Source organism: Myotis daubentonii, chromosome 18, assembly GCF_963259705.1.
Source record: "Myotis daubentonii chromosome 18, mMyoDau2.1, whole genome shotgun sequence".
NCBI classification, from domain to species: Eukaryota; Metazoa; Chordata; class Mammalia; order Chiroptera; family Vespertilionidae; genus Myotis; species Myotis daubentonii.
In genome coordinates, this window is record NC_081857.1 from 30,057,775 (window position 1) to 30,080,945 (window position 23,171).

At 56.4% G+C, this 23,171-nt stretch overlaps 2 protein-coding genes and 1 pseudogene across 2 annotated transcripts in view; all 3 read right to left on the minus strand.

Annotated features, from left to right (window-relative positions):
• Positions 1-213: 213 nt before the first annotated feature.
• On the minus strand, positions 214-5,043 carry SLC27A3 (solute carrier family 27 member 3). The gene is made up of 10 exons (XM_059675686.1): positions 3,876-5,043; positions 3,392-3,601; positions 2,910-3,068; positions 2,312-2,436; positions 1,852-2,046; positions 1,658-1,748; positions 1,357-1,555; positions 1,050-1,147; positions 816-946; positions 214-506 (listed from the first exon to the last, which is right to left on the minus strand). The coding sequence occupies exons 1-10, from the start codon at positions 4,486-4,488 to the stop codon at positions 330-332; spliced, it is 1,998 nt and encodes a 665-aa protein (XP_059531669.1). The 5' UTR covers positions 4,489-5,043; the 3' UTR covers positions 214-329.
• Positions 5,044-6,249: 1,206 nt separating this feature from the next.
• INTS3 (integrator complex subunit 3) overlaps positions 6,250-23,171 on the minus strand; it is a 38,753-nt gene continuing 21,831 nt past the window's right edge. Inside the window, exons 9-30 of the mRNA XM_059674871.1 lie at positions 22,039-22,136; positions 20,562-20,753; positions 19,514-19,601; positions 18,922-19,001; positions 18,048-18,139; positions 17,598-17,704; positions 16,567-16,686; positions 16,096-16,225; positions 15,581-15,635; positions 15,264-15,367; positions 14,742-14,786; positions 14,444-14,563; positions 12,537-12,690; positions 11,472-11,540; positions 10,633-10,708; positions 10,197-10,310; positions 9,808-9,856; positions 8,156-8,323; positions 7,713-7,813; positions 7,473-7,545; positions 7,140-7,296; positions 6,250-7,057 (exon numbers count right to left, since the gene is read on the minus strand). Coding sequence (XP_059530854.1) covers positions 6,980-7,057; positions 7,140-7,296; positions 7,473-7,545; positions 7,713-7,813; positions 8,156-8,323; positions 9,808-9,856; positions 10,197-10,310; positions 10,633-10,708; positions 11,472-11,540; positions 12,537-12,690; positions 14,444-14,563; positions 14,742-14,786; positions 15,264-15,367; positions 15,581-15,635; positions 16,096-16,225; positions 16,567-16,686; positions 17,598-17,704; positions 18,048-18,139; positions 18,922-19,001; positions 19,514-19,601; positions 20,562-20,753; positions 22,039-22,136 — 2,270 coding nt within the window. The 3' untranslated portion in view covers positions 6,250-6,979. The remainder of the gene's footprint in view (positions 7,058-7,139; positions 7,297-7,472; positions 7,546-7,712; positions 7,814-8,155; positions 8,324-9,807; positions 9,857-10,196; positions 10,311-10,632; positions 10,709-11,471; positions 11,541-12,536; positions 12,691-14,443; positions 14,564-14,741; positions 14,787-15,263; positions 15,368-15,580; positions 15,636-16,095; positions 16,226-16,566; positions 16,687-17,597; positions 17,705-18,047; positions 18,140-18,921; positions 19,002-19,513; positions 19,602-20,561; positions 20,754-22,038; positions 22,137-23,171) is intronic.
• LOC132221421 (U6 spliceosomal RNA) lies at positions 18,500-18,595 on the minus strand (annotated as a pseudogene).

Sequence of the window (23,171 nt, forward strand, 5' to 3'; positions counted from 1 at the left end):
GGGACCAGACACCAGGATCACAGACATCCGTCACCAGGGTTGTCCCAGAACAAGGATCAAGGATCGTCTGGGGTCCCCTGAGAGGGAAAATCCCGAGGCCACAGGAAGTCAGGGCAGGAGGGCCCGGGCTCTGTGCCAGGAGCGAACACCGGAGGGAGAAGCGGCGCCACAGCCGACAGGGAAGACGAACTGGACACGAGAAAGACAGCCAGGCTGGCTCTGGGCACGTTTATTACAAAATAAAGAGTACAAATCTGGGTAGAAAAGATCCCTGCAGCCCCTGCGATGCCCCGCCCCACAGGCCCCTCTCAGCCGGGCAGGGAGGGCGCTCAGATCCGCAGGTCGCCCGCCAGGAGGGCTCGGTACCGGGCGGGTGTGAGGGGCAGGTAGGCGCCCCCCGCTTGGTCCAGGACGTAGAGAGGGTCGGGCAGGGCGCTCGGGTCGAAGCCCTCCTTGGCCATCCGAACCTTTTGCTGCTTGAAGGTCTCTGTGGTGGCCAGAGACTCCTGGGAAGGGGGCGTCAAGGGAGTTGAAGGGAGGGGTACGCTGCCCAGGTGGCTCAGGTGAGTTGCCTGAATTTTATTAGGGGGCAGGTCTTGGAAAAGTGGGTCATGAGGTCAGGGTTCAGGGGAGGAGGTGACAGGGAAGGAGCCAAGTCTAGATATGAAGGGGTGAGGAGCATGTCTGGGAGGAGCTGCTCTTCCTCTTCAGAGTGTTATGGGGTGTCCCTTGGTGGGGTTTGGGAGCCACCGACTGCTGCACAGAGATGGGGTGCATATGTGGGGCGAGAGGTCGCAGCAGGAGTGGATGGTTACCTGGAGCCGTAGGAACCGGGGCCAGGCGTAAGGTGGCAAGTGCTCAGAAACATAGGCGTAGAGCTGCCCGAGGTCCAGTGGGTGGGGGGGACGCAGAACCAGGGCCGCCATTCCAGCCCTGCCTTCGTGCCCTGGGGAGGTGGGGGCAAGGCTCAGCCTCAGGCTCCCGGTGCCCAAGTTACACCGACTCCGGGAGGTGGGCCAGGTGCCCCCCCAGCTCCCACGCTTGGGCACCTGGCACGGTGACTCCATAGACGTTCACCTCCTGGAGGAAATCCAGGGCCTCCAAGGCCTCCGCCACCTCGGTCGTGGCCACATTCTCCCCCTTCCACCTGCCAGAGAGCAGATTCAAAGCCGGGAGGTAGGAGTCAGGGCCCCAGAGCCGGCGGGGAGGGTGTCGGAGAGGGCAGGGGCCAGAGGTCTGGGAGGAGAGGTTAGATGAGGAGCCGGGCTGGGCTGGGGGATTACGGAGCTGAGGTTTAGGGGGCCCGGGCCACAGAGATGCGATGCCTGGACGGAGACAGAAGGTATGGACAGATACCTGAAGGTGTCCCCAGTACGATCATGGAAGCGGAGAAAGCCTTGGTCATCGCAGACCAACAGGTCCCCCGTGTTGAAGAAAAGGTCGCCCGGCCGGAAGACGTCCTTGAGCAGCTTTCCCTGGGCCAGCTCCGGCTTCCCGGCGTAGCCCAGGAACGGAGACTGCTGGCTCACCGGGGCCACCAGCAGCCCTGGCTCACCTGGCAGAGCAGCTGGGGTCAGGGGTGACTGCCGGCCTCCCACCCCACTCTTCAAGGCCAATCACCCCTAGCCAGCTTCACCCCCCCACCCCCAACACAGACCTGCAGATGTGGCCACACAGTGCCCCCGCGTGTCCCGAAATGGCTCCCCTGTGGTGACATCATAGCGAATCAAAGAGAAGGGGAAGACATGCTGGGGAAGGGAGCCCCAGGCACTGGGTCATTTCAGTTGCATGAAGGCCCTCCCAGCCACCCCCGGCTGTCCCAGGAGGTCTCGGGCTCCTTCCTCCCCTCACCTTGTAAAGCCAGGAGGCTCGGCCCACGGCGCCCCGCCGGCCGGTGTAGTTGAACGTGGCCACGTTGCCCTCCGTCAGTCCGTACGTCTCCAGCACCTGCAGGGGCCCGAAGCGCCGCACGAAACGCTCCCAGGTGTCCGGGCGCAGCCCACTGCCCACCGCCAGCCGGACCTGGTGTCCACATTCTGCCTGGTTCTGAGAAGCGTGCAAAGAGGGGCAGGAGCTTTCACACCAAGATGCCAGCTCCCAAAGTGAAGTCCTGTTTGTCATCCCCCAGAAATCCTTCCACCGGTACGCTCAGACTCCCTAAGTATCAGATGTCCTGTCGTTCCAGGCTTCCTCCTCTGCCTCCAACTCCCAGACACCTGTCCCGGTGTCTCCTGGCAACTGCCCATCTCCCTGCCTTGGCGGCTCCCCCCGCCACCCCCCCCCCCCCGCCCCAGCATCTGAGCCCACGCACCGGGGGCTGGTTGACGAGATATCGGCATAATTCCCCGATGTACTGGAACACCGTCACCCTGTGCTTCTGGCAGTCCTCCCAGAACTGACCAGCTGAGAACTTGGACTTCAGTACCACTGTGGCCCCTGCCAGAAGGGGAGAAAGGGGAGGGAGGAAAGAGGTAGATTAAGAGCTGTCGGGGGAGCCCTGTCCCCTTCTTCCCAGTTACTAGCTTGCAGCGCCCCAGTAGCATTCTCACAAGTTGGCCCTCTTCCTTTCCCACCTGTGCCTCAGAGGGTATGCCCTTTTCTCGCCCCATCGGGTACCCTGCCCCAAGTCGCACCCCTCCTCCTCTCCATGTGCCTCCTCCCAGGCTGACACCCCCAGCCCTTCCATCCCCTTGCCCCTGGAATGCGGAGTTCTGTGAACACACGGCCTCCCACAGTGCTCAGCCTGCAGGTCTGTGAGGTGACATTTCCCCACTGTACCGGGAGCTCCTGGAGTAGGCCCTGCCTGCCTTCCTGCTCCCTTCTCCACCTGAAGGACTTGGGGCACCCCAGCAGGTGCTTCCTAAATGTGTGCTAGAGGGCGACATGGGGGTTGGCGAGGGGAGACTGACCAATGCCCAAGCAGCCCACGATGCCCAGCAGGGAGCCGGACATGTGGTAGAGTGGGAGGGCCAGGTAGATCACATCCTCCTGGTGGGCACCGCACAGCTGGTAGAAGCCCTGGCACTGCAGGACCTTCAGGTGACTGATCCGAGCAGCCTTGGGGAGGCCTGGGGGGAGACCAGGGGAAGGGCTCAGCGCCAAGCCCTGCCTCCCTCGTCGCCCCTGCTGGGTTTCCCACAGAAAGAGGCACAGAGGCAAAACCGAAGCTGAGAAGGGAGGCCAGGCTGACTTGGAAATGTGGGAAGATCGGGAAGGCGGAGAAAGGACCGGAATGAGAGGGTTGGTGAGAGAGGACAGGGCCGCTGGGTCACCATCTCCTCCGGGGGGTTGGAGGGGTGGCCTGGGAGCTGCGAGGTCCCCGGTCCTGTCCCAGACCCTTGTCTTCCTCTGCCCGAGCTTCTGGGAGGTAAGCATGGTGACCAGCCCTCACCGGTAGTACCAGAGGTGAAGATGTACAGGCACGTGTCCATTATGCTCTGGGGGGCAGATAAGTATCCGGGCACCGGTGCGTCCACTTCAGCGGAGACCTCAGCCAGCAGATCGCGAATGCCAGCGGAATGGGCTTCAGGGCCTGCAGCCCACAGGTGGAGCCCCATGGCTCTCAGGGCCGGCAGGTCAGGCTCCAGGGACTCCAGGAACTCTGGATGCGGCAGGAAAGCACAGCTCCGCGCTCCGCCCACCGCCACCCAGAAGCCTTTCCCACCCCTTAGCTTATTGGCGTGGCCACTCCCCGCCCCCCCGCCCCGCTCTTGGGTGAAAGTAGAGTATAGACATCCATCCCTTCGCAAATCCACAGACTCCTCCCCACCCTTTGGGAACCCCAGAAACGTTCTCGGGTACCTTCCGAGCCCGTCCCGTCTGACCCCGCCCCGCCCCTTCCCTGCGGGCCCCGCCCCGCGGGCGCTCAGCCTCACCTGGCGCCAGGACCAGCGCGCTCGCGCCGCAGCTGCGGAGGCAGTGCAGCAGGGGGCCGCGGCGCAGGGCGGTGGGCACGAAGGCCGTGCGCAGGCCGGCCTTGGCCAGCCCGAACCAGAGCCACAAGAACTCCGGGCCGGCAGGGAGGAGCAGCGCCACGGTGGCCCCAGGTGCCAGTGGTGCCGCGCCATCCCCTTCCCTCGCAGCCCGCGCCTCCTGGCTTCCGGCTGCCCCCTCGCCTTCCCGGGCGCCCCCCGAATCGCCGCCGCGGGGGCCCTCTTCCCAGCCCCGCGCGCGCAAGAAGGCGCGCGCCGCCCGGTTGCTCTGGCGCTCGGCCTCCGCGTAGCTGAAGCGCCGCGCGCCGTGGATGAGGAAGGTGTGCGCCGGCCGCTGGCGAGCCAGCTGTGCGAGGCGCCAGGCCAGGCTGCAGCCTCCCTCGGGGCTCTGCGGGTCGCCGGCGGCCGCGGCCCGGGCGCGTGCTCCGAGCGCGCGTTTGCATCGTAGGGCGCGAACCGCGAAGGCCAAGTCTGCCGCCCACCAGCGCCACTGTGGCCAGAAGTGCAGCAGCAGCGGCAGCAGCAGCAGCAGGGGCAGCAGCAGGAGAGCAGCCATCGCGCCCTCTTCCTCGACTCGGCGCCGGCTGGCACCAGCCTCTCGCTTCTGGCTGCTGCTGCCTGGTACTTGCTTCCGAGAAACTGGGGCCTCACTTTCTGGCTCTGAGACCGCTCCTTCCCCGGAGCGCGCGTGCGCTGGCACACGCCCCTTCCCCCAGGAGGCGAGCTGGGGCGGAGGTGGGGGCCGGCCCCCGCACTCCCGGCCTCCCCACCCCTACGCTCCGCCCTGGACTCGCTCCTTCCAGGCGACTCGCCTGCACCTCCCCAGGTCCTGGGCGGTGCTCACGCCTTCCCTCAATCCCAGGGTCGTCTCATTTTAGGTCCCTTCTCAAGGGCGGTTTAGGCATCTGGCTGGACTTTGGCGTCCAGGTCTGAGCACCAGGACGTTTGGATCGAAGTCCACCGCTCCCTCTTCTCTCATTTGCACCCGTGACGGAAGGGTGCCTCTGTTCTCTCCCAAAAGACTGAAGGACTCGGCCCCTTGCCTGTTTGGTGCTGCAAGTCCCGGCAAGGTAGCCAGACCCATGCCCTCCCTCCAGCTGCCAGCAGCAGCAGCAACCCCAGGGGATGGGTGGGAGCTGGAAGTTAAGTAGGGGAAAGGTGGAGGCCCAGCCCGCCAGATTTCCGGAGGGGCCGTGGCGGAGGCCCCTCCCTTTGGGCAAGGGTACAATTGGGGCCAGCCAGCGAATGCTCTCCATCCTGGTTTTAATTGGGGCAGAGAAAACGGGGGAAGGAGAGAGGAAGGAAGAGGCCTCTGGCGGTTCAGACTTGCAAAGGAAGGAGTAGCAGCTCTGAAGGAGGGGAGAGCCTGAGACAAGCTTGCGGGCTGAGCCACTGTTCAGTCAGCCTGAACTTCACTCCTCTCCAGCTCGCACCCACCTCCCTGACAGGAGGGGACAGCACAGCCAAGGAGCTCTTCCTGCCGGTACAAGGTGTGGAGGAAGGGGAGCCCCCTCCCTGGTAACCGAACTCTCCACGTGCCCAGGATCTGAGTTGGGAGCGTGCCCGTAGTTGGCATTCGGCCTTACTAAATGGAATATGACAAATACCAGCTTCTGGGAGTCTCTACTTGAGATGGTTAAGGACAGACCTCGGCTTACTGTCTGGCCTTCACTGCCAGTGGCAGCCAGAATGATGGGGGACAAAGCCAAGTCCTCTCTGCTTCAGACAAGAAGAGGGAAGGACAGCCTGACCGGTGTGGCTCAGTGGTTGAGCGTCTGCCTATGTATATGATCCAGGAGGTCACGGTTCAATTCCTGGTCAGGGCACATGCCTGGTTTCCGGCTCCATCCCCAGGAGGGGGCATGCAGGAGGCAGCCAATCAATGATTCTCTCTCATCATTGACGTTTCTATCTCCCTCTCCCTTCCTTTCTGAAATCAATATTAAAAATATTTTTAATCCTTGACCGGTTTGGCTCAGTGGATAGAGTGTCAGCCTGCGGACTGAAGGGTCCCAGGTTCGATTCTGGTCGAGGGCATGTACCTTGGCTGCAGGCACATCCCCAGTGGGGTGGGTGCAGGAGGTAGCTGATAGATGTTTCTCTCATCCATGTTTCTAACTTTCTATCACTCTCCCTTCCTCTCTGTAAAAAAATCAATAAAATATATTTTAAAAAATATTTTTAAAAAGGTGGTGGTGGTGGGGGGAAAGGACAGGAAGGGAACAGGGGGAAATTATGAAGTCACAGGAGGGGCGCCAATGAAACAGACCACCTGTACATGCACAGGGGAAATGGGGGCGGCAACTCCAGCACAAAAGAGGTTCTGGCTTGTTTTATTGTCATTTAAAAACAGCTTTTAAAACACGATTATCTCTGCCAAAGAAAACCCCACAAAAAAAACCCAAAGAAGACAACCAAGGAAATGGGACCTTTGACAGTTCTGGGGAGCACGTCTCCGAGACTCCTTAGGGCTCTGGCCCAGCGTGAGGTGCCTCCAGGGCACACCAGGTGGGGCTGCGCCTCCCTCTCAGGTTCCTTCCTGAGCGCTTGTGGCATCTGCCCCAGGGAAACAAACAGGCAGCCCAACATTGTCACAGGTTAAATGCCCGTTTCATACCAGTGTATGGAGAGCGACTAGAAGCTGCCTGTTCAGGGCAAATTAAGACTAAAGGGGATCGTCAGAAGGGACACGCGCACCCTTGAGTCTTTCCTCTCGTCCTCGTCTGGCCAGCTGCCCCCCTGCCATCTCTCCTCTTGATTTAAACAGCTCTTTGGGCTGGGGGAGGGGCAGGGGCCTGAGGACCCCCCCGCAGCCCAGGTTCCGAAGCCTCGGGCTTCAGGGGGACCCAGCGCCGGTGGAGCAGCAGCGACGGGCTGGAGGCCCCAGGGAGCGGGAGGGGCTGAGGCTGCATGGCGGCCATCAGGCTTCCCACCGGCCGGCCGTGTCTCGGGATGGGGAGAGGGTGCTCCCCCGTCTCCCCCCGTTAAACCCCCGCTTCACCGAGGAGGGCCGTCCCACTAGGGGCGGGCGGGCGGGCGGCAGGGACTCAGTCACTGTCAGACCCCACGGCAGAGGAGCCCTTCCGCTTCCGCTTGGTGGGCTTCGGTTTTGTGTCTTCTTCCTCCTGGAGGGGAGGGAAGGGGAGCGTCAGCCTGGCCGCTGCCGGCTGCACCTGCCCCCACGCCCCTGCGGGCGAGGGCGCTCACCGAGGCGCTGCTGGAGCCAGACTCTTCCTCCGCATTGGGGGGCTGAGTGGCGTTCTTTCGACTCCGGGGGCTGGACAGAGCTGCCTTTCGCCGGCTCTTGGGGGGTTTGGTGGAAGAGTCCTCGTATTCCTCTGCCAGGGAGAAGAGGTCGCTGAACCTGAGGGGCAGGAGAGCTCTCAGAGCGGGGCCTCTGGCCTCTGGCCTCCTTCCCATCTTCTCTGCCCCCGGCCCGCGTCTCCATTTCTCTTCAAGCCCCCGGTCTTCCTGGTCGTTAAGTCTGTGTCCCAGCGGGCCCCCCCTTGGCCTTCCCCACTGCTTCCCAAGGAGCCTCACTTCATCTTGTGGGCCTCGTCACAGCTGGCCTGGACATGCTGCAGCGCCTGGAGAATGGGGGTCTGGCTGAAAACTAGAGGGAGAGGGCAGGGGCAGCGGGGAGGAGGAGCAGTCAGAGGTCTGGGAGCTTAACCAGCGGTGCCCAGGGGTGACTTCCTCCTCCCCGCTCCCACCCGGCCCAGGGGCGGTCTGAGCCAGGGTAGCACCAGGCAGGCTGGACTCAGGGGGGCTGGCGCATACAGTTCTGCTTGGTGTTGGTCAGGTTGAGACGCAGGTTGTCCAAGTGCTCCAGGATCTGCTCCAGAGTCAGCTGGGCCAGCTTGCTGCTGGAGCTCCTCAGGCTGCAAGGAAGCCATGAGAACCAGACCTGAGCTCCAAGTGAGGGCTCCAGGAGTGCAAGGCACTCTCCCCCACCAGGGTCCCTCCTGACGACAGACACAGCCCATACAGGGAGGGGACAGAGCGCTGGGATGGGATCAGGGAGGTGAGCTGGAATAGGGACCAGCCACAGGGCACTAGGAAAGGAGGGGAAGGGGCCACATGGTCCAGTGTGCCGTGTAGCTTCGGACCACTGGACCACTAGGTGTCACCCACAAGCCAGGCAGGGACAGCATGGGCTGCCCCGGGATGGAGGGTGGACAGCAGCAGCTCGGCCTGGTGTGTCCTGAAGGGTCCACTCCCACCTCTGCCTCTTGCGTGGGAGGCTGTTGTTCTTGATGAGCAGGGACTTGATGTGCTCGGCCAGCAGTTCATCGTGCTTCATGCACCAGTGTCGCAGGATGCTGGTGGTGAACTGGTCATCGGGGTGGCAGGGCCGGCTCAGCACCATCTTTACCATCTCCTCGCTGGGCCTGGGGGCGAGAGGGGCTGTGGGCACCCGGCTCACACGGCTGGCCGCAGGAACCTCCAGATCGCTCCCATGTACTTATTTCCCAAACCTCAGCCTTCCCCACCCTGCCCGAGTCCTGTAGCTTCCTACTCTCACATCCCTCTCCCTCTTCTCTTTAGGCCAAGGAATGTGGTTTCATCCTCTGCAGAAGCCAGGAGACAAGAAGTGAGATTCTGTAGTTTCTGTGGTGGCAGAAGGTGCGTGTGGACCTTCGGGGAAGGAAGCCCCCAAGTCCCCCCCTTTCCCCCAAAACATTCAGGAAATGACCAGGGAGGCAAAGGACAACATGTGGTGTGTGAGCACTGCCCCCCCGCCCCCCATCCCGGGCTGTGAGCCACACTAGTACCCAGCCCAGGGAAGGCGGGGGGGCGGGGGTGAGGGCTGGGAGGGCACAGTCCCCACACAGTCCTCCTGCCTTCCCGCTTCCTTTAGGACGCTTTGTACCACTTCTAGTCTCTCAGGCAAGAGAGGAGAAAAGGGAAAGACAAGAAGGTACGAAGGAAAAGACAACAGCTGTTGTGCCATGTATACGGAGCTGTTGCAAAAGTGCCTGTGATGGCCCTGACCAGTTTGGCTCAGTGGCTAGAGCGGCGGCCTGTGGACTGAGGAGTCCCAGGTTCGATTCCGGTTAAGGGCATGTACCTTGGTTGCGGGCACATCCCCAGTAGGGGGGAAGGGGGGGGACAGGAGGCAGCTGATGGATGTTTCTCTCTCATCGATGTTTCTAACTCTCTATCCCTCTCCCTTCCCCTCTGTAAAAAATCAATAAAATATATTTTTTTAAAAAAAGTGCCTGTGATGGCCCTGGCTGGCGTGCTCATGTGCTCAGTGGTTAGAGTGTCAGCCTGCGACTGAAGGGCCTACGATTCCATCCCCTGCCCCAGCTGGGGCACGTGTGGGAGGCAACCAATGGATGTGTCTGTTTCACATCAATGTTTCTCTCTCTCCTCCTCCTCCTCCCCCCTTCTACTCTCTCAAAAAAATCAATGGAAAAAATTTCCTCGGGTGAGGATTAACAAACCAACCAACAAAAAGTGTCTGTGAGGGGGGCGGGGCCTCTCCGCCTCACCCCCCAGCAGGGAACCAGCGGTTGAGGAAGCAGGTGGTGTGTGACCCCTCTGCTCTGACCCTTCCTCCTCTTGGATTAGCCGAGGGGTGGCCTCAAGGGCCTGGGGGAGGGGAGCAGCAGCTCCCGGGATCAGAACTGCTGTGGCAGCAGGAAACAGGGATGTCCGGTCCCCACCCCGGGCAGCGCCTGGTGGGCAGGGGTAAAGTCCAGAGGAAGCCCAGGCCCCCGAGCTGCTGATCTGTCCGTCACTGGGGAAAGGACAGAAGAAGCCCATGTCAACAACAGGAACAAACATGGCCAAGGGGCAGGACCAAAGCCCTCCATTCAGGAGCATCTCTCGTGCTGGATGGGGCTCTTCAGCTCCAGGTGGGACTCACTTCTCTCTCCGGAGCTGAAGCAGAAGGCAGGACAGGGCCTCTGGGTGCTCTGTGGAGGAAGGGTAGAGGCCATTCAGAGGAAGGCACAATTCCAGGAAGACATCCGGGACCTCTCCCCTCCTCCAACCAACAGCGCTGGGAGGAGCAAAAACAGTCTTCGGGAGCAGGAAGAGAGTCCTACCGGATCCTGCACAGCCCGAGCCCAGCGGGCGCCTGGCTCAGAGGGGTGTGCAGGGCTCGGCTCAGAGCAGAAGTGGCTGACCTTCTGCAAGAGCTTCGGTGGGAGGGGAGCAGGGGCCTGGGCTCATCTGGAGTCTAGAGGCCTCAGCCTTGCCCCAGCCCGACCAGGAGAGTCCCATCACCATGCTCTCTGCCACATCCCTACTCACCCTTGTACTTGAGGTGCTGCAAGATGGGGATGATGGTTTCCAGGGGGATGTTGTGGGCCAGGAAGAGCTGCCAGGCACAGTACTGTTCAAAGGTTTCCCATTCTAGGCTCTGGACTGCGAGACAGTGAAGAGACATTTCTTCTTTCTCTCTCTCTCTTCCCCTAACAACCAGCACCCCAATCCTAAGCCTATAGATACTTTCCCTTTCCACAAAAAGCCTTCATTCAGATAGCTTCTGTAGCCCCGTCAGCCCTGAAGCCAGAGGGCATCTTTCCATCTCACAGAGCAAGGAGCAGATCCAGAGACATGACCCCAGACCGCAGAGCAGGGTGGATGCTGTTCTGTCCCATTCTCAGCCCCACAACCAGCCCTCCCGTTCCTATAAACAGGCTGCCATCCCCTTTCTTCCAGGTTCCTAACAGATCTGCTCACTTACTGAGTATGTTGAGGACTGAGTCTTTTCGAAACATGACCAGGTTCCCCATCATCACATGGCAGACCAGCTCCTGGAGCTAAGGAGGAGGAGGAGAAGCCATAACCCACTGGTTTTAAAGAGGCCGGGAAGCCAGGATGGCAGGAGAACCAAGAGGGCTCAATACGGAGAAATCAGAGGAAGTGAAAGCCTAGTTTTTAAAGGTTTAGGGAGGAAATGGCATACAATGGGTGCTGGGGTCTCTGAAGGACAAAGGGGCCTGGGAAAGAAGCAATAGGCCTGAGTGGTAACCACAGACCCACTTGGGGCAAGAACAGTTAAGTGAAGCCATCTCTCACACGGAGGCTAGAGAATGGCAACTTCTCTACCTGCCATAGTCAGGGCCTCGGCCCATCCCAGCCGGCACCGAGGAGGGAAGGGCCATGGGAGACCCAGCTCTGGATTACAGGTGTGGGGAAAGCAAAGCAGAGGAAGGATCTGGAGTATTAAACTCCCTCCTTTATGGATGGAGAGAAGGAACAGAAACGGGGCCCCAGTTCGGCCTGCGAATGGACATAAGCAAAGTGAAAGCCTCTTGGGGACGTATGCCTGGTGCAAAGGTCAAACAGACGGTGTGACCATTCCATCCCGAGTCAGGTACGTGGAAGGCTGGTTGAGAGCAAAAACCAATTCCTTCGCTTTCCCTGTGGAGCAGAAGTGCCCAAAGAATATGGAGAAGGGGAACCCCTGGGGTGCACACAGGGCAGCCAGGAGCAGCTGGACACTGTCTGTGGGCTGGTGGGGAGGCAGAGCCCTGATTTCCAGTCCTGCCTCCCACACTCTTGGGATGACAACTCGCTCACCTGTGCAGAGTCAATGACGGCCACGATCATGTTCAGTAGCTCCCCACTCCGCAAGGTCTCATCTGGAAACTGGAGAGAGAGAGAGGGGCCCTAGGGCAGGAGTCCAGGGCACACCCCATTCCCCTGCCTTGGCACATGGTGGGGGGGCTGGGTGAGCCGGACACAGGGTCCTAATAGAAAACCCTACACAAAGACACAACAGCTATGAAGCTGGGAACCTAACCCCCAAGAGCCGGGCTGTGTTCTGTGTGTGCGTGCGCACGAGGGAAGGAATGGGAACTATGCAGGGACAAAGCCAGAGCAGAACGGATTGGACACGACGTTCGTTCTGTGTGGTGACAAAATATGCATTTGCATCTCTGGCAGCAAAGAAATCCAATCTATTCTGATCCTCAGCCAAAGAAGAGAAGGTGTAGAGAGTGTGTGGGTGTTCAGGGAGTGTTCAGGGTGTCGGGGTGGGCAGAACCCCTTCTGGAGAAACCAGTTCACCAGTTAGGGAGCGGAGAGGGAAACTCCCATCTGCTGCGCATCTGCACCCCGCACCCCCCCGGGTTCTGGCTGAGATCACAGTTCCTCCTGTCATGCCCACACCCTGGGCCCCGACTTCCCAGTTCCTGCGAACTTTCACCAAAGGAGGAAGAGCTGACACCTCCTGTGTTCCAGTTCCAGGGAAGACTGCGCGTGGGCCGGGAAATGAAAGCTGAGCCTCCACCAGAGGCCCTGGTCTTTGGGAGCCAATAGAAAGACTCCGAGGGTGAGCCATCTGCTGGCAAGAGGGCCGAGATCTGTGAACGTGGATCTAGAGGGGAGCCTGTCTTGGGTGCAGAAGGTGGGGCCAAAGCCATGAAGCCAAGTACACAGGCCCAGATCCCAACTCACATAGAAACTCGGGAGCTTTGAGACCTTTTAAAATCTTTAATAAAGATGTGGACGGAGGGGACAGCTGTGGTGTGGGGAGAAATGGCTCACCAAGGCCAGTGGGGTGGGTACGGAGCGTCAGGGTTGTGTGCAATGAGACAGGGGATGCTGCTACCCCACCCCATGGACACGGGTGGAGGCACTGACCTCTGTGTAGATGGAGGGTGTGAGGTGGCACAGCAGTCGCACGTCGTCCTCCTGGCAGGCCTTCATGTCCATCATTAAGCAGGTGTGCAGGTCCCCCAGCTGGGTGGCCTGGGCAAATGACTCGTACAGGTTCATCTTCCCCGCGGCGGCTTTGCTGCAGGACCAGTGGAGCCTAAGCCAGCAGCCTGGCCCCAGCGCCCAACCTCAGGCATCCCCCGAGGTGGCTGCCACTGAAACCCTCTGCTACCCAGGTGCCTGGGGCTGATCTAGTTCACGGCTCTGCCCTGCCTCCCCAAGGGCTGGATGACTGATGGGAACCAGGAGCCACTTCTCCTTCTCCCCGCCTTTCCCAGTCTCTACCAGGGCTCGGACCACAGCGAGTCAGCTACTAAACAGGGACAGGCAAGAACAGGGGAGAGAGGGCCCGGGTCAGGCTAAGAAACCTTCCTTCCTGCTCTCTGGGCTCTGAGCAATGAGGACAATGACTCCTACCTCACAACATACACAGACCTTAACTCAGAATGGATTACAGGCCTAACTGTAAAAACTAAATGTATACTTCTTAGAAAATACAGAAGCGTACATCGTCATGACATCAAAAGCACAAGTGACCAAAAAAAGGAAACTGGACTCATCGAAATGTAAAACTTTTGTGTTTCAAAGGATGCCATAAAGAAAGTGAAAAGATGAAAAAATTATGAAAAACAAACAAACAAACAAACAAAAAAAGAAAGTGAAAAGATAACCCACAGAATGGGAGAAAATATATGCAAACCATACATTTGATAAGGAACTTGCATTCAGGATATATAAAGAACTCTTAAAAATCAACAGTAAGAGGACAAATAGCCCAATTAAAAAAGAGGAATGAATTTGGACAGCTGGTGTAGCTCAGCGGTTAAGTGTCGACCCAGGAACCAAGAAATTGCCCTTAAATTCCTGGTCAGGGCACATGGCCAGGTTGCGGGCTCGGTCCCCACAAGAGGGCGTGCAGGAGGCAGCCGATCAATAATGTTTCTCTCTTCGATGCCTTCTATCTCTCTATTCTTCTCCCTTCCTCTCTCTCTAAAAAAAAAAATCAATAAAAAACAAACGAGCAAGTAAACAAAAAAACCACAGTGAGATACCACTTCACACCCATTACAATGGCCATAATCAAAAAGCCAAACGGTAAGAAGTGTTGGGGGAACATGTAGAAAATTTAGACTCTCACACATCACTGGGGGAATGTAAAATGGTTGCAGTCACTTTGGAAAAACAGTTTGGCACTTCCTCACAAACTTAAAAATAGAGTTACCATCTGACCCATTCCTAGGTGTATACCCAGGAAAACCGAAACCCTATGCTCACCCACAAATCTGCATGTGAATGTTCACAACAGACAAAGTAGAAACAACTGCCATGTCCATCACTGAGCGAATGGATATTACAAAACGTGGAGCATTATTCACTCACGGAAAAGGAAGGAAGTGCTGATACACGCTGCAATGGGGACAGACCTCGAGAACAGCACGCTAAGTGACAAAAGCCAGGCTCGGAAGTCACACACTGTGTGATTCCATTTGCTGGTATATGAAATATCCAGAATAAATAAAGCTACAGACGGAAAACAAACCAGTGGTGACAGGGCTGGGTAAAGGGAGGAAGGGAAGTGACTGCCAAAGGGTGCGGGTTTCTTCTCAGGCTGATAAACATGTTCTGATTGGACAGCAGTAATAGCTGTACAACTTTGTGACTCTATTAACAACTACTGAACTGTACACTTTAAAGCTGTTATTTAAAAAAAAAGAGAGAGAGCGCTCATGGAAGGCCCTGGCGATGACAGACAGGTGGGAACCCGCGTGTGGTAGGAGAGAGGCGCTCCAGGGTGCCCCCTGGCCCTGCTTAAATGTGGGGCCCACGCCCACCTGGCCCTCAGGTAGTAGAGCAGGTGGTAGCCGATCTTGGGCTGCCTCTGGTACAGCTCGGAGAGAAGATCCAGAAGCAGAGAGAAGCTGCTGTTGTCCTCCTGCATCTGGCACAGGTTCCTGGAGGGAGACGAGGGAGGAGCGGAGCTTCACCCGGGCCCCTGGGGAGGCGTGTCTGCTTGCCCCACTGCAGACCCTTCCTTCCTGGAAAGGGGTCCCCTTACCCCGGGACAGAAGCATACGTGCGCTCTAGGGAGGGTGGAGGGCAGGGCAGTGTCTCCTACCGCTGGATGCTTACCTAAATATTAGGTAGAGGGGCTTCCCCACAGATTCCTCCAGGGACCTACGAGAGGAAGGTGATGTGAGAGTCCATGTAAGAGGAGAGGGTGGGCTGCAGGCAGATTTTGTGGAGGACCAGCTTGAGGCAGGAGGCCAGCCTCCTCCTTTCCTAACTAAAAGTCAGTGTCCTGCTGCTCCAGAGACTTGGTCACAGAGAAAACAGGTTCCTCACATGGGACCACATCTGGGTTGTCATCGTCACTGAAAGTGAGATTCCCGCCCTTCAGGGAGGATCCAGGCAAGGTCCGGTCCCACCTCAAGTAGCAAGGAGGGGGGCTGCTGGGTACAGCAGCGGGCAGGGCAACAGGGTGGGGGGCTAGTCCACCGCCCCAGCACGCTTGGCCTTCAGCAGGGAAAAAGGAATCCTAGTTTAAATGAGTCAGTACACGTGAATCAGAACAGATGGTTTTTCTCAAGCCCTCAGCAAGGTGCCTCTTGGAGCACAGTTCTGGCTCCTAAAAGTCAGAAAGATGAGCCTTACTCCTCCGTAACCTCCTCGGGCAGCACCTCCCCTCGGAAGTGGGCCTTGAAGAGCTCCTGTAGGCAGGACGCAAGGACAGACAGCTGCTCCGAGTCAAAGTCTTCCTGGTGGTGAGACAGGGGAGGGGAAATCACTGTCAGACCTGAGCCTACTGCCCCCACTACCCGGACTCATCAGCTTCCACCTCCAGGATTAACCAGCCCCTCCCCCGAGAAAAGGGGACCCACTGGGCAGGGCAGGAGGGAGTCAGCTGCTGGGGGGAGGGCTGAAGCTGGGCAGGCTGGGCTGCTTCCTCCCTCAGGCGATGCGTTTCTTACCTCCAGGACCTGGTCCACAATTTCCTGCATGACCTCACACTGGGCCTCGGTATCGCTGCAGTGCAGAGCGAGAGGAAAGCTCAGGGACGTAAGCGATAGCGGAGGGCAGGACACACCCCCCAGCACGCACGCTCGGCCGCACAGAGACAAGACAAGACAAAGGAGCTCTGTGTGACCCTGTGCTTGCGTGGGAGGATCGGGGTAGAATTTGCTGCTCTCTGGGCAGAGGCCCATTCTGAAGTGAAATCCCCACAATCCTGCTTCGAAATTCAAAGCCTCAGAACAGACGGAGTGAGAACAGACGGAGTGAGAACCCGGGATGCTGGGAAATGAGGCTGCCACACCCAGTCCCTACACGCCAACATAAACTGCAGAAGGCATCCCTCATGCAGCTTCCACTACTTCTCCATACACCTACCACGTCCTCCCCAACCCCCCCATCCTGCCACCCACTAAGCACCAGGCAGAGAGCCCGGGCTGGACATCCGGGGGCTGAGAGCAGCGGGCGCACCTACCTGCCTTTCTGTAGCTGGAGCACCTTGTCCCTTAGGGACTCATCCAACTGGTCAAGGTAAGGGGTGATGTCAACTGGCTCCTCCACAACTGTCTCCTTGATGGGGTGGAAGCGAAACTCTCTCTTCTTTCCTGAAGGGCGTGATTTGGGAAGGAAGTCACTTTGCCCAGATACCAGCAACGGAGACAGCCCCCTCCCGCTCCCCCAAATACTCTGTCCCCCTCTCGCGCACTCAGCACGGTGTGAGTGGCCTGAGCATTTCCCTGAATGTGTGCACACCCAAGCCCTGAGGAGCAAACAAGGCCGAGGACCACTTCTCTTTCCCCTCCTGCTTTAGGGCCAAGTGCAGGGCTCTGCACCCGGAGTCTCAGCCAGTGCCCGTTAACAGGCAAAGGCGACAGAGAAACGGCGCACAGGCTTCTCCTACCAATGGAGCTGGCACACCCTGAGCTGCCCGAGCTGCTGGCCTCACCTTTGCTGTTCAGATCCTCCTCGTCATCACTGAAGGCTGCTTCTGCATTGTCATAGCAACTCTCATCCTTGTCTGACATGTGGTTGTCCATCTCCATGGAAACTGGCTCCTCAATTTTGACTTGGGAAAGAAAGACAAGGCATTCAATGGCCTCCTGTGTCCTCTAACACGTACCTCGCTTAGAAAAGAGACTGAAGGGCAAGTGAGAGAATAAGGATTTCACGACCTAAGTGGAATATGAACCCTGAAGGATAAAGGTCCTATTCTCCCAACCCTCCAGGACTTGCACGGGGATCTGCCAGGAATAAAACAGCACAGGCCACGACTCCTCTATGCTCAGCTCAGGATCAGCGAGTAGATAAGACCAAGGACAGCCTTAAGCACTCTTTAATTTAAAGCCAACTTGGGAAGTTTTGCTTGGCTTAACTCCTCCTCCTAAACAAAAAGTGTTTGTGTGTCTAAAATTGGGAGCAAGACTTGAGACCCAACATGACAACCTTTCACCAAGGCCAGGGCCCTGGCCTGAAAAGGAAAAAGGTGGACAAAGTTAAAGCAAGGTAAACACATCCCATGAACATCTCTACCTGCTGAAGACAGGTTAATAGAGGAAAAATAGTTAAGAGAGCAAGAGAGATTAGCGCAAGTTAGATAAATTAGATGGAAAGACCCTGGCCCGGCAGCTCCGCTGGTTAGAGAACTGTCCCAATACGCCAAGGTTGTGGGTTCAAACCCCGGTCAGGACACACACAAGAATCAACCAATGAATGCATATATAAGTGGAACAACAAATCGACGTTTCTCTCCCTATCTCTCTAAAGATCAGTGAAAAGATTTTTTTAAATTAGACGGAGAGGGAGAACCTAGAAGACATGAAAAGGAATCAGAAGAGAGGTAGGGAAGGGAAAATGAATGGACAATGACGGAGGTAGAGCGCTGCACAGGTGTGACCCCTAAACAGGGGCTCTCGCCTGAGCGCCCTGAATGTCCCCATCCCTCTTCCGGAGCAGATGCCGACATGGGAGGGTCCGTACCTTCCACAGGGGGGCTGGGTGAACTGCAGAACTCAGGAAACTTCTCCCTCAGCATGGCCCGCAGCTCCTTGTCCAATTTAGGGTTGTCAAACAGGGGAGCCAAGTGCCTAACAGGGACCATGAATGAAGATCAACATCAGGGCTCCTCCCTCCTAACTCGACACGGAGGCACAGGGGTAGGTCTAAGCCCGACCAGTATAACTGGGCTACGGTCAGGTCCTGGGAGGGTCCCCAGGGGACAGGGACGCATCTGAAGCCCTTTGTCATGTGACGGCAGGAGAGACATTTCTCTGAGAGTCACGAGAACACAGGCCGAGCCTTCTGAGGTGGAGCCAGTGCTCCCTGTACCTCTCAAGGTAAAGGGTCCACAGTCGTATGGCAACATCTGCATGTGCCTGACCTGGTGAAATGGGAAAACAACCTCCCTCTCCCCAGACAGAAAGTTCTTACGCCAAGACCCGCTTCTCCACAATGTGGTTGAGGGAGGAGAAGACACCCTGCCGCACGTGGCCCTCCAGTGGTGGGTAGAAGTTGGGAATGATCTGGAAGGGAAGAAGGGAGAGCATGAGCACGGGATCTAAAAGGCTGCTTTAAAAAAAAAAAAAAAAAAAAATATATATATATATATATATATATATATATATATATATATATATATAAAGAGAGAGAGAGAGAGAGAGAGAGAGAGAGAGAGCCCCCCACTGGTGTGGCTCAGTGGTGGAGCATTGATCCATGAACCAGGAGGTCAAAGTTCGATTCCCAGTCAGGGCACATGCCCGGGTTGCTGGCTCAGTCCCCAGTGGGGGGCGTGCAGGAGGCAGCCGATCAACGATTCCCTCTCACAGATGTTTCGTTTCTCTCTCTCTCTCAAATCAATTTTTAGAAATACATTTTTTAAATTAAAAAAAAAGGACTGTTTCAGGAATTTCCCTGTCATCCTTGCGCAGGACCCTGCTAATCTCTGTATTGTTCCAGTTGCAGAGCACAGGGCTGGTTCTGACTGGGCCACCAGAGTATGGCTGCGGAAAGGGCCGGGTGCTCCTGACCGCTCCAGGTTCCGAAAGTGGGAGCTTTACTGGTCCCCCAGGAGACTAGAGTCTATGTTACGTCATCATCCCTGAGGATGGGAAACCTCATGGAAACGTGGAAAGACCCAACTGAAGACGGCAGGAATTCATTAACTCGGGGGATGGGACCTACCACCACTTCTGCTCCCCCAGGCAAGGGGAACTGGGAGGACCTACTCACTGACCTAGAAGGTTGGAGGGGACACACACTTAGCGGCTCAGCCAGGCAAGAGGAGAAAAGAGGCAACGGCACTTACACGGCACATGAAGTCCAGGAGTGTGGCAGTGATGGCGGGGTGGGGCTTCATGGAGTGGTGCATGACCAGGATGGCTGGCTCTGGAGAGCGTGGAGTTAAAGGGATCCATATCAGAGGGTCTGTTCTTAGCTCCATAAACCGAATGATCAATATATATGAATGGTTCCAGAGCTATCCCTGCCCCCTAGTCCCACTGAGCAGGTCCAAAAGCACCCCCCCACAAACAGCGGGCAGACCTCATCTCCCCTCTTGTCCCCAGTACTCAGCTTGGAGGAAGGAGGTAGCAGGAGAGGGAAAGCGGGATGTGGTGCAGCCCTTTCCTCTGCAGGGACCCTCCCGTCCCCCTACTCCGCCCCTCTCCCCCCCCCAAGTCTAAGCGTCAGGCTACAGGGAAAAGAGGGTGGAGTACTGCTTGGCCTCATCAAAGCAACTTCTCTTCTAGGTCAAGGGAGCACTGATGAGGAACAACGGAACTGCTCCCAGATAAGCTGCCTCCACGCCACTCGCCCTGACTGATGACTGCTGTCACTGAGGCCTGGGGCCCGGGGGGTGGTGGGGGGGAGAGTGAGGCTGCTGAGTCTCATTCACATACCTATGTTCATAATGCTGTCCTTGTCTGGGCTAAAGAACAGCCAGTCGTAAAACAAAGCCAGCTTGGCGTTAGAGGCCGCGACATTTGACTAGAAGAGAGAGGGGAAAAGGAGGGCTAGTTTCATCAACCAGCTCCCTTCCCTTTAGGAGCTCAAGACAGATTCCAGGGCTCACAATACTGACCCATCTAGGAAAATTCAGTTCCTAGTGAGACAGAATGGAACCCCCACGGGGGTGAGGGACACCAAGTCTGTATATGAGTGTGAGTCCCTCACGGTCTCACCAACCAGGGCTGAGGCTCAGCGTGGGGTCTCACATATCCAGAAGCACACACCTGACCCCATAAGGGAAGACACCTGGGCTGGGAGTCCCTGGTCACTCGTGAGCTGAGACAGCACGAGTCTGAGCCCTTGCTGGATGCACCAGGCACATTCCTAAGGGAAAGACCCTAGGAATAGCCTGCTGTTATATCTGAATCAGCACATTCCAAGGATACAGTCAGATGGGGGGGGGGGGGGCAGGAGCCCTGTGAGAAGAGGTCAGAGGGCAACTAGACACCAGGGAGCAGAGGGTTTCCCACCCTTGGCATGGGAGGGAAATGCTGGGGAGGAGATGGCTCCATTGTGAATTCACTACTTTTGCACTTGATCTTAGCCTAAAGGCCGAGAAGCGATGAATTCACTACTTTTGGAGAAGAGAAATATCCAAAGCCGATGCCAAAGGCATGGAAGTGAGTGTGTGAGGATCACAGCTCGGGATCTGAGCAAGAACAGTCACCCGTGGTTTCTGGAAGAAGGAGTGCCAAGGGGCCCAGGCTTGGGGGTGGCACTAGAGGCACAGGAGACCCTGTTTAACCCGGAGCCCAGATGGGAAACAATGAGCAAGTGAATTTCTCGAGACATGAAGGGAGGGGGTGCAAAGACATGAGAGTAAATGAGGGCCCTGAGGGGTCAGGGGGCTCGGAGAGTCAGGAAGAAGCATGGATATTTGGGGAGCGTGAGGGAGGGGGGACTCTGCCACCCAACGGCCTCCATGGTCCAGCCTCTCACCGTGCATGTTGTCAGCAGCCAACCAATGATGGCCCATCGGGGCAGGATGTCTGAGCTCAGCACTTCATTAGAAGGGTGGACAACCCCACAGATGTAGCGAATGAGGTCACAGCGCAGAGACTGACTGTCGGGGGTTGACAGGTACTGGCGCTGGAACCAATCCTGGTATCGCTTTTGTTGACCAAACCGCACCTGGTGGAAGACATTGGAAAAGAAACGTGGAAGTGAGGTCTTTGGGCAGAGGAAAATGAGCACCATTCAACTCTAGGCTGGAGCCAGACCTCAATTTCTTCCCACAATTTATTAATCAACTAATACTGTCTCTCAAGTCTCCCCTCCTTGATTAAAAAAAATGCTGAAAGTCACAGGCCAGTGGTGCACTCGTTCTTGCCACTGACCTGATGTCACATTACCTGCAACCGCCGCCCGATTTTGGCTCCTCCTCCTGTACTGGTTCCTGATTCTGCAGTCATAGCATAACCTTTTTCTTTCTTTCATAAGTATAATCTTTTATTTTCTTGAGTTACTTGTGAACAGCAAGCAATGCCGCTTCAGAACCAGAGCTGAGCCACTGCACTGCTCAGCACTGACTAAAAGCTGACACTAAAGGACTTAACAGGATAATTATCCAAGGTACATACAACCTCCAAGCCTTCTTGCAGTTAAGTCCTTCCCCCAAACAGGTTATGAACAGCAACACTAATTAAGAAGAAAGACCTGGTTTCCTCTTCTATTTCTCAAATTCAACCAAAACAGAGAGTAGGAGGGTTAAAGGAGGGGGGAAAAACCAACATCGAGACCAACATTGTCCAACAGAACTGTCTGCAATGGTGGTAGTTATTGGACACTTAAAATATAGCTCCTGCAACCAAGGTCCTGAATGGTTAATCTTACTTAGTTTTAACTATTTAAATCGCAACACATGGCTAGTGGCTGCCACACAGGACAGCACAGATCAGACGGCTCTCCTGGACGACCCGGGGAGCTGAGCGCTGGCTGCTCAGTTGCTCCCTGACACCAGGCTGGCTGCAGAGGAGCGGCTGTCGGGAGATTCTGTTAGAAATACAGATTCTTCAGATTCTCTAGGGTAGTGGGTTCCAGGAAGATGTATTTTTCAGGTACTCCTCAAGCAATTCTGCCATAAGTCAGCCATGTTTGGAAACCAAAAGACCAGGGCTCTCTTCCTGAGAGCTCATGGTTCACCCAGAGGAACAGTGGGTTTTCCCGAACGAACATCCTCACTTTACCCTTTTATAGCACATTTCACACTTACCAGGTACATTATTTCTTTACAATTATTCGTTTAATGGCACTTCAGATAGACACGAGCTGGAACTGTCTCTCTCATTCCGCGATGTATCCCCGTTCTTAGTGCCAGGCCCAGTGCCAGGCAGATCAGGGGCACCCACTTGACCACATGCCCCCGGTCAGTGACAGACGGGCAGGCTGGAGGAAGAAGCCTCGCAGGCGAGCTTACCCGGGAGGTCATGAAGAGCAGCTTCGTCTCCATGTCTGGGGTTAGACGGCATGCTAGGAATTTTCGGGATGTCCTTGACTGAAGAAGCTGCAGGATGCCTGAACCAAGCGTAGACGGGAAGAGAAAAACGAGAAGCTTCAGGACTAGAATGGAAGGCAGGTGGGGAACCTGGACCAAGGACTGCTGGCCAATGGTCTTACTTGTGGGGAAATCTAAGATAAGACCAGCGCATAGGTGCAAGTGGGGGTTCTAGCCAGCATCTGTATATTCCGCTCCAGTGAACCACCATCCCCACAACCCAGACATATTCATTCTCTTCTACTGGCCATGCAGAGCCTGCTCCTCACATTACTCCAGTTGGCATCATGTGGATGGTTGGGGGGATATGGGAAACCCTCGCCTCTCCTCCTGCTCTTGGCGGTCCCATCACTGGGCCCCGGGATCAGTGTGGTGTGTGGTACAAGCATGAGCCCTGGAGTCAGTCAGACTTGGATCCTGATCCTGCCTCTGACACTTACCGGCTGTGTGGCCTTGAGCAAATTACTTTATCTCCTTGAGTCTAATTTTCTTTATCCGTAAATATGGAAAGTAGAACATCCATCTTACAGGATGTCCTAAAGATTAAATGAGTTAATATAGGGTGTCCCCTCAAAAATGTAAACACTGTAACAGCTGATTGCTCACTTAAATTTCACCCCTTTTCAGCTTTAACTGATCTGAAATAATGGGTGAAACCAGACTAAGCTTTGAACAAGGAAAACTTTATCCTAACATGCCATGCCACTAGACTTTTTTATGGGGATACATAAAAGATCAAGTTTACAGTACAAAACCAGCAACAGTCAATGAATTGAAGGCGCACAAATATCGAATGAAATGATTCTTGATGTTTGCGATTCCATTGCTTCAAGTTATCAGCAGTGTCTAGACCAGACGGTCATCAATTTGAAAACAGGTGTTGACAAAAAAATTGTTCATTTCTGTAGATTCGTTTAAATTTTGAAATTGACAAATAAGGAGGAGAACCAAGATGGCGGCATAGGTTAATGCCGGAGTTTGCTGCTTTGAACAACTACTTCAAAAGTGAAACCAAAAAACGGAAGGGACATCACCCAGAACCACAGGAACGCTGG

What these genes read in the sequence shown, in the direction of transcription:
- SLC27A3 (XM_059675686.1), bottom strand. Translation starts at nt 4,488, where the DNA reads ATGGCTGCTCTCCTGCTGCTGCCCCTGCTGCTGCTGCTGCCGCTGCTG. An exon ending in CGCGCTGGTCCTGGCGCCAG is followed by an intron (nt 3,602 to 3,875) that starts GTGAGGCTGAGC and finishes TGCCGCATCCAG; the next exon opens with AGTTCCTGGAGTCCCTGGAG. An exon ending in GAGCCTCCTGGCTTTACAAG is followed by an intron (nt 1,749 to 1,851) that starts GTGAGGGGAGGA and finishes TCCCTTCCCCAG; the next exon opens with CATGTCTTCCCCTTCTCTTT.